Source organism: Schistocerca cancellata, chromosome 2, assembly GCF_023864275.1.
Source record: "Schistocerca cancellata isolate TAMUIC-IGC-003103 chromosome 2, iqSchCanc2.1, whole genome shotgun sequence".
NCBI lineage: Eukaryota > Metazoa > Arthropoda > Insecta > Orthoptera > Acrididae > Schistocerca > Schistocerca cancellata.
Genome location: NC_064627.1, coordinates 270,350,579 through 270,360,741, shown reverse-complemented (window position 1 = coordinate 270,360,741; position 10,163 = coordinate 270,350,579). Strand labels below are relative to the sequence as shown.

Genomic DNA, 10,163 nt, shown 5'->3' with positions numbered 1-10,163 from the left:
ACAGTATCATTGTATTTTATGGCAACAATAGGAACATAATATTACTAATATTAAAGAACATAGTTCACAATATTTATCTCCAACCATACTAGTTGTATTGCAGTAGTTTTAAAATTAGTAGAAATTAATCTTACTGGAGAAACTAAGTACCCATGAATATGTTAAGAGAAAGACCAATCATAAAATATGACCGTGTATAGTACTTAATCCTATTTAGAAGCATTACAAATTACTGTCTTTATTACTTTATATGTACATGGCCCACAAACATATCTTCTGCATTTACTGCACACTTCATTTGCCTTGTTTCTGCATTTCCTCGTTTGATATAGTTTTCTTACTTTCGCAGCAATTTCCACTTCTTCTCTTTCTTCATCACCATCGTCCTTTTCTTCCTTTTCTTTTCCATCCCTTGACGTCCTTTCCTGATTTCTGGTTTCCATATAGACTCTACATAATTCTTCTGCTAGATTTAGGATGAAATTCCTCCTACTTATTTTGATCCCTGTCACTAGCTTGAAAATGATCCATGCGTTGATGGCTACTAAATCAAGGATATTGTGAAATACGTGTACAGACGTGTAAAGAGAAGTTTTCATTTTTTTTATAGTGTTCGGCATTTCTTATCTTGCACGGTTGATAGTGCTGACAAGACTAGTTTTCTCTTTTCCAGTCTCTCCCCAAGTGTGACCATAGTGAAAAAAATATCAGTAGTCACATTTCGCCCCTTATTGCGATATGGAGCTACCAACTTCATTACTACTTGTTCTGGAAGTTTCCCATTAGGTGGCCTCTGTTCGTTCTTTCCTACATAAAGGAACCCATTACAAAGATATTTTGTTTCTACATCTGCTAGAAGCCAGAATTTGATTCCGAATTTATCAGGCTTATTCGGATACCTGGTTCTGCAGGGGAAAAGTTGTTCGTCAACAGTGACATTTGATCCAGGTATGTAATTCAACTGACAGTTATCTATAAAATGCTTCCAAGTAGTTGATATAAGTGCAAATTTGTCACTTTTCAAATGTTCCAACAGTGTATGTTTTTTTCATCAAAAAGCAGATATTTCAAAATTTCTTGAAACCTGTTTCTGCTCATTGTGTCAGTGAAAAATGGAGCTCCCCACTTTTTTGACCACAACTCATCTACTTCAATACATCTGGCACCTAGTGCACCATGAACATATGATAAAGCAACAAATGCATCTAATTCTTCTAAATGCAAACTACAGGAATCATTTCCAAGAAGCTGTTGTGCCTCTGCTTCTGTGCATTTCTTTATGCGTTTCAACATTGATTGATCAACTAAAAGGCGCCAGGCACTCGAATCATTATCATCTGAGACGTGCCATTTTGTGTGTGGAGTCGGTCCCCATGTTTCTTTCAATATATTCTGTTGACCTATCCTACCTGGAGTAGTAACGCTGAAGTATGCTACAGTCCACTCCGTGATCCTGTCCTTCCCCAGGAGTTTTGAGACAGTTTCTGGAAGTGAACCCCCACTTCGTTCTCCTCTTCTACGTCGATTCTGTATTGGTCCACTTACAGGAGGCACAGTTCTTTTTTTACCCAGGGTAGGTCCTTCTCTAGCATTGTTTATATTACTGCTTGGTCCTGGTTCAGCAACTGTGTGAGGAAAGAGACAATTAGAATTCTACAACTCATTATAAAGATAACATACCACACAATAAAATAGCAATAACAGAAGTAGCAGTAGAAGTGTCAGCTTTACTATAATAGTGATCATTATTCATATAGTAACAATAATAATAATAACAATAATAATAATAATAATAATAAAAGTGAATGTAAATTACCTTCATCTTCAGTCTTGGAGCTGTCACTCTCCACATTAGCGACAGGTTGGTAATCTTCATCTGTAGAATCTTCCACAAGGTCCTCAACTTCAGGATCATTTTCAGCATCCGATTCATACAAAAGTGTGACAATTTCTTCATCTGAAAGTGGCCGTGGCCGTGGCTGTGGTTTGTATCACTGTGACATCTGAGCCATGTCTACTGCTCTGAGACCAGTACTCAAATAATCAGTCTTGTTTATGCAAAACCCAATAGCAAACAATAAATGACATATTGCATTGTTGAGCTTTTAAATTCAAACAATGTGAATAAACTTCAGTAACCAACATATTTAGTACATTGTTGACGAGTGCTAAGAATTAATCCGGGGAGTGACACACAACAATCTTTAAATAATCTGTTTTCAAATATACATGTAATGTGGTCAAAGTGACCACTCGGCGGTTTTAATTATAAGTGGTCATTCAAAGAAAACTAATGAAGATAAAATAAATATTGGACTATTTATATGATCTACAAAAACATTTAGGAAAAGTCATTAACTCACAACAGCATAGATTAGAAATTGACCAAATAATAACATGTTAAAATATAAAAAGTGGTCAAATTGACCACTCGGCAGTCCTAGTCTTAAGTCTAGTACATACTGTACAGTCCTCTGCAAAGACTTGGCGTTTATTCAACTATTTCACTATATATAACCCCCTTTGTCATTACAAACGTTTATGTTTCTCTGAAAATATTGAAAAGCGTGAATATAACACTAGGACCAAAATCAACCTCTACAGAGACTTAACAGTATTACATTTGTATGGAAAGAAGCCAGGTACATCAGTACACAATGTACCAGTGCATATTAAATATCTCACACAATTTCTTGTCAAATGCTTAGAACAACTGAAACACTGAGTTTATTAAAACAAAACATATTAATGGTACCAGTTTATAACAGATACTTATAACCTACAATGTTCTTAACTGAGGAATATAGTTTTTATGAGATTTAGACATTTTATTTTTGTGTCACGTAGAACATTCAGCTATATTTGAATAATTGCTATATTCAGATTTTGGTAATTTTTGCCATGGCTTGAAAACATGAGAAATACACACATTAAATAGGAGTTAAAATGTTATTGGAAGCTTGGATAAATGTTTTGTGGATTTCTTGCTATGTCAGGTTCATATTCAATCTCAAGTTGCCAATGGTTACCTCTATCATCACCAGTAGGAGTCATCTATGTACCTTCCCCTACGCACTCATTTTGATATTCTGGTCAAGGTTTTCATCTTGCCCTAAGAGAATAGTAAAAAAGGTACTGAGTACAAGAATAGCTCAACAGAAGTATTATCTTATCAGCAGAAGATTTTAACACACTATCGGGAGCACCAAAATCACCAGAAATACTACTTTTTCCAACTCAGAGATGTCTTCCTGGTCTACATGGTGGCCACTTGTTGGACACTAATTCCATTGGAGGTATGTAGGCCTCAGTAAGTTTCTACTTGTGTAAATCTCCTCCATTTGTATTTGACTGTTCATTAGTAGTTTGTATGCCTTCTGTCAGTATTGAAAAGTAATTACTGAATTTGTTTGCAGTGGTTTGTATGTGTCATTTTCTGCCATAGCTATTATCTGGAAACCAATTGTAAGTTATCACATTCTTTCATTTATTTCTTGTTTTATAGTTACCAATATACAGATCATTTTCTGTTCATTCTTGAATTAATGTCTTGTTTGTAGAGTATCCATATCATGTTTTCCCAGTATGAACTGTGGTTTTACAATACAATTAGTAATGTTGTTTCAGATCTGGATACTGTCTGTCCTCTGAATTAGATAACTATCTCTGCCTGAAATAAGACACTCCAGCCACTATATTTAACAAAAGCCCAGAAAGAATTTCCCATATGAGTACAAACTCAAAGGATGAAGATTACAAGCTTACTTTGTGCCAAGGAGAGCACCATCTAACATGACTTAAAAAGTTAGAGTTGAGCCAAAATCAGATAAGAAAGAAGCATTGTGATGGAAGTGAGTTCAGTCAAGATTTAATCATTGATCTATTAGAAATAATACTTCAACTTCTATAGGGCATGGTGTGATGACATGGAGGTAATTGTGGAACCAAATAGTAAGTGGACATTAAACCAAGTAATAAACTAGTAGGAACACTCAGTGAAACCATAGCACAAAATGACCACCATTTTATTTGCATGACCATACAGTAGGGTTGCCAACTTCTACAGCACTCCAGCAAGGACAATATTTAACTCCATGTCACAACTGAAGTCTGTTCAGTAGATTCTTGTCTGATAATATAACTGTGAATATTCCTCTTTTCACTATCACTATCTTGTATCGAGGCATTGCGTAAATGTAGATGAAAGATGTCACAGAATTTCATGGTATTGCCAGTGTGATGCTCTATTTTGATTCTCTTAGCACTCAATCTCTTGATTGGTCCCTATATGTAACCTTGATAACACATTTGTACCTGGATGTTGTTGCAGTGGATGATAATAAATGGAATATTAAAAATGTGATAAATATAAGGTCCAGTGTTTGAGTCAATGTGTAGTATGGTTGGGCATCAGGCAATTTAAATTTTGGCCATGAAAGAAAAGGTAAAATTTTTTTGTCAGGATCTAGATTTTTTTCATTATAAAAATGTTTTAAATTTCTGTACACTGAACAATTGGCACAGCCTTGTTTTGGACTTGACAATATTATTCTTGTGGTAACATTTTCATTATTAAGGCCAAAGGTCTTATGCAATAAGCCTGTACTTATACCTTGCACATAGGTGCTGGTTGCTAACGCTAGCAGTGGACCTGATTGAGATGCCTCTAATTGATTTTTACAGGTATTTAACCATTTGAATTTTGTGCCTTTCTGGCATAAGAGGTTTAAAACATGAAATATTTCACCTGCTTAAAGTACAAATAACATATCCGTTATGTCAGTGAGGGAAAAAGTGTTTTTAACTTCCAATAAATGTTAGTGAAGTTGGGCATAATTTTTTTAAAAAGGAAACCTAATGTGAAAATGTGAATCACACAATGAGAGCTGATAGAGTAAATATAGGTAAAATATTGATAAAAGAGCAAGATAATTTCAAGCAAGTGTTTGTTGTAGCCAAAAGTGTCTGCCATTTTCAACAGAACTACGTGAAGCGTTCAGATAGAAGCAATCAACTAGATGTAGATTGAGTGCCTTCAGTGGCTATTGTATTGACGAAAGTAGCAGAAAATTCAACAAAATTATGTGATAAAGTGCAGTAGTTAGTGTGCTGTATCATAATTTTAAAAAAAGGGAAAATCCTTTGACAATATGTAACCTCAGTATTAAAAATTAGAGAAATGTATAGAGTAGCGCTATTTTCAGTGAACTACTTGTAAGCAATATTGGCCAGTTGAGAATTTTTTATCCAATGTTGTTCAAACATTTAAAATGATTGTTGATCCTTACTGAATGCAAAATACTGAAGAACACAAATTACAGGAATGCTAAATCTCACAGATTGATGTTAGTAGAAAAATTTCACTTTTTGTAATCTGGAGATTCCGTATGGAGTTTTACACATGCTGTGTGAACACCAAAACTAAGTATGTTGACATTTGTTAGTGAAATTTGATCAGCTCTTATTGACGTACTTGAATTCTTTGTACAATCATACTACAAAAAAGTATCCTTTATAAATGTAATTATTTGGTTAAGTTGTTTGAAGGACGAGCTCACATGTGTCCAAGCTAAAAGCTGTTAAAGAATAATTTCGTGTTGAGGCAGACAGAAGGCAGGACAACAATTTACAAATGTGTATTTAGAAAATTTTGTTTTGTTTAGGTCACAAAATATACATATAATATTTACCTTCAAATAAATCAGGTTACAGTGACTGTAACACAAAAGTGAGCATCCCATTCATTAAGTAAAAATATAAGAAATATATTTGCTCAATGTTAGTCCACCAAATAATGAAATTCAAATGAAACGGTATCTGAGATTGAACTGTGCTGAAAGAAACTACTAAACATTTGAAACATGACTTATCTGCCAGCAAGCTGCACATGTACTGATGACTTGTACTGGTCCACAGATGGAAGTAAACACACTGAAGTAAACAAATACACAGATAAGCAATTCTTATAGGTTCTGCCTCACAAAACAAGCTCTCATCTTAACCATAGTACACTATAGATCCATTGAACATAAAATTGTACACAGTGATTAAAAAGAAGCACATGTCATAGCTCATTACGAGAGGGGTAATAGAAGTGATCCCTAAAATTACCCTCTAATCTCACTGATGCATATCTGTTGTAGAATCCTAGAACCTATTATGGGTTCAAACGTAATGAGGTAACTCAAACAGAGTGACCTCCTCCATGTCAATAATTATGGTTTCCAAAAACATGCATTTTTCTCACATGACTTCCTGAAAGCCATGTATCAAGGCAGTCAGGTAGATACAACATTGCTTGACTTCCAAAAAGCAGCTGACACGATGTTTTAATATTTATAAATGAAAATATGATTATATGGGGTATCAAACCAAATTTATGACAGTACTGAGGAACTCTTGGGAGCCAGGTCACAGTATTTTGTCATGGGTGGACAGTCATCGACAGACATAGAAGTAACTTCAAGAGTGACTCAGGAAAATATATTGAGAATGTTGTTGTTCATGTTGTATGCAGATGATCTGATGATGCAGTTATTTATAATGAAGCTCTATTTGAAAAAAAAAAAGCTGCACACATTTTCAGTCACATCCTGAAAAAGTTTCTAATTGTTTAAAGTTTGGCGCCTTGCTTTAAGTGTAAAATTATGTACTTCACAAATTGGAAAAATGTACTATCCTATTACTACAGTAAAAATAATTCACAATTAGAAGCAGTCAGCTCAGAATATGGAAAATGCAGTCAGTCTACAGATGAGACCGCTCACAAATAACTTGTGCATCCCAATTCTAAAAAGGATTAACAGGAATGCTGAAACAAGGGTGGCTTGAATGGCCAAGGTATGTTTGACTCATGAAAGAGCATCACGAAAATAATGAGACACCTGAATTGGAAGGTGGCTGCAGATAGCTTTAAATTATCTGGTGAAAGCATACTTACAAATTTTCAAGAACCAGCTTTGGGTGAAGAATCCAAAAATATTCTTCAGCCCCCTTACAGCACTCTCATAGTAAATGTGAAGACAAAATTAAGCTAAAATAGAGCAAATTTTAATAACTTTTTATCTCCACATGCCAGTGATGAAGTCACAGTGTTAGAGAAATAAGAGAAACTCTTTTATATTCATGAATAATAGTCATCTTTATTGTGGGATTAAGAAATCCTGGATTTTTAGTTACAAATAACCTGACAATATCTGCTTCAAATATTTTCTTTTATTTTCTTCAGCTACAAGATGCACATAGAACAAGGTGACATATACAGCTACAGATGCAGACACAGCCCAAGATACAGTCCCATAGGATTCCCCTGCCAACATATGTAAAAAAAAAAAAAAAAAAAAAAAAAAAAAAAAAAAAAAAAAAAAAAAAAAAAAAAATACTCTGAATCTTAGCTGCTGCACAGAAAATGGGATCATACAGCAGATGTACACCATAACACAGAACTGCTGCTAAAGGTTACAGATTATATGTGAAATTATAACCATCTGTTCATTGTATCTGTGTAAATTAAATACTTTTTTATCTCCCAGAAAGCTAAATTAATTAAATTTGGTGATATGAGTGACCATAACACCAGGCCCAAAATTAACTAATTTAGCCAAAGAATGAAAATAAAAGTTACAGACTGGAACCAATACATTAATGGGTTGATATGGAATAATAAGCTGCCAGAGTTGATGAAAAACGGTAATAAAAAATCTCAGATCATAACTAAAAAATTCATAATTGAGTTAATGAATTTTAAAGCAGTCACAATTAAGAGCCTACTGACGTATTGTGACACATTTATGCAAATTAGATGCAAGATGTTTCAAATATCTTCATAAATCAACAAAGCAATTTCTATAAAACAGAGAATTTACAGAGTGAGGTAAATTAAGGACATTTTTATACTAATGTATGTAAAGAACATATTGTATTTTGACAAGCATTATTGATTGTGTACATTTATTACCTGTATTCCTAAGAGCTAACTATGTGTGTTGTTTGCAAAACCCATCATATTGATGACTCCACAAAAAAAATCTAAATAAATAAGTAAAAAAATCAAGCAAAGAGAATTCTATTGCTTCCAGAATGAGATTTTCACTCTGCAGCGGAGTGCGCACTGATATGAAACTTCCTGGCAGATTAAAACTGTGTGCCCGACCGAGACTCAAACTCAGGACCTTTGCCTTTCGCGGGCAAGTGCTCTACCGTCTGAGCTACCGAAGCACGACTCACGCCCGGTCTCACAGCTTTACTTCTGCCAGTATCTCGTCTCCTACCTTCCAAACTTTACAGAAGCTCTCCTGTGAACCTTGCAGAACTAGCACTCCCGAAAGAATTGGGATATTGCGGAGACTTGGGCAAGTGCTCTACCATCTGAGCTACCGAAGCACGACTCACGCCCGGTCGGTAGCTCAGATGGTAGAGCACTTGCCCGCTAAAGGCAAAGGTCCCAAGTTTGAGTCTCGGTCGGGCACACAGTTTTAATCTGCCAGGAAGTTTCATATCAGCGCACACTCCGCTGCAGAGTGAAAATCTCATTCTGGAAACGTCCCCCAGGCTGTGGCTAAGCCATGTCTCCGCAATATCCTTTCTTTCAGGAGTGCTAGTTCTGAAAGGTTTGCAGGAGAGCATCTGTAAGGTTTGGAAGGTAGGAGACGAGATACTGGCAGAAGTAAAGCTGTGAGACCGGGCATGAGTCGTGCTTTGGTAGCTCAGATGGTAGAGCACTTGCCCGCGATAGGCAAAGGTCCCGAGTTCGAGTCTCAGTCGGGCACACAGTTTTAATCTGCCAGGAAGTTTCAATTCTATTGCTACTTATCAGTCATGGGTGTGGTCTAGGCTCACAGTTGCCTGGCACATTAAGTAAGCAGCAGCAAGTAATCGACATTTTTAAATGAGGTGCTGCACTAAACAAGGGGACAGAAGAATTATGGGCCTCATGTAAGAAGTTTACCAGGGAGGATTAGGCAGTGACAGTAGCAGGGGCTGAGAGTAGTCTTGGTAGGGACTGGGTTTATGATATAGAATAGCCTAGATTGAAACTGGATTTATTATATTTACAGTGACTTGAACAGGACTACTACTCAAACTGAAATGACTAATGTTCACTTTATACAGCTGTTCCTTCATTACAATCAACTCCATCTTGACAGAGCTGTTATGTGAGTAAATATGGGAACTGAGAGGGTGCTGATGACTGCTGATAAGGCATACATTTTGGTGGTGACAGATGAAAGCATCCCTATGACCAGCTATGCTAGACACAACCTACATGTAAATAGTGTTTCGATGGGATGGTTGCTGAAGCTTATAATTGACAGGACCAAATTTTAGTGATAATGTGTAGAAGTGATTGACCTTTTTTCAGACAATAGCCAGGTAGGAGGTATCCTTGCTTGAGGAAGGTTTCTTCAAAACTGGAATATAATTAATTAAATAGGGAATGCAAAATGCAGATTGTACAGTAAATATACTTCATCATAATATTAGGGGAATTAAAGGCAAATTAGATAAATGCCAATAGATTTTGAGACAGACATTATTTGTATATCAGGGCATCAGTTATGTAGTGAAGAAATACCAAGCCTTTATTTGGAAGGGTGTGTCTTATCTGATTTTTATGCAAGGTGGAAGTGATGTACCTTCACTCATAATGCACATGATTTCAGAGATCACATATCCATACACTTCACAGGGCCACTTATAGAGGCCATCTGGGTCACCCTTTGGTGCACATTGGGAAGCTGCCAAAGAAGCAGTATTATTTAACTGTATGAAAATAAATGTTCTTCCTATTCTGTAATCTGTATTACTGTTGTCCACTCAATGTGTTCAGTGCTATGTGCCACCTGTACTTCATTGTGTTTTACATTGGCCCTATAAAGTACAGTGTTCCTCAAATCTTGTTTGTTCTTGCCATAATAAACTTGGCAATAAGTGAGGGTTAAGTACTCTCTGCGTGTTAGAGTCAGTACTAAGTCACCTGACAAACATATTGATGGAAGAAATAAACCAATGTATCACTGCCCAAGCTTTCATGGAACAGAAGCAGGCTCTCACCACCACTCTCAATCAAGTGGTATCTGCACTTTCATAACATGTTACTCTTCCGTCAGTGCAACCATCACCCGTTCTGGCATATGATGAATCAGTAAAGGATTGGGACTCCT

General features: G+C 35.9%; 1 protein-coding gene across 1 annotated transcript in view; it reads right to left on the bottom strand.

The window, feature by feature from the left end:
• Positions 1–1,020: 1,020 nt before the first annotated feature.
• The window catches only part of LOC126153182 (uncharacterized), a 78,162-nt gene continuing 69,019 nt past the window's right edge, over positions 1,021–10,163 (bottom strand). Inside the window, exons 2-3 of the mRNA XM_049916052.1 lie at positions 1,817–1,979; positions 1,021–1,625 (exon numbers count right to left, since the gene is read on the bottom strand). Coding sequence (XP_049772009.1) covers positions 1,021–1,625; positions 1,817–1,979 — 768 coding nt within the window. The remainder of the gene's footprint in view (positions 1,626–1,816; positions 1,980–10,163) is intronic.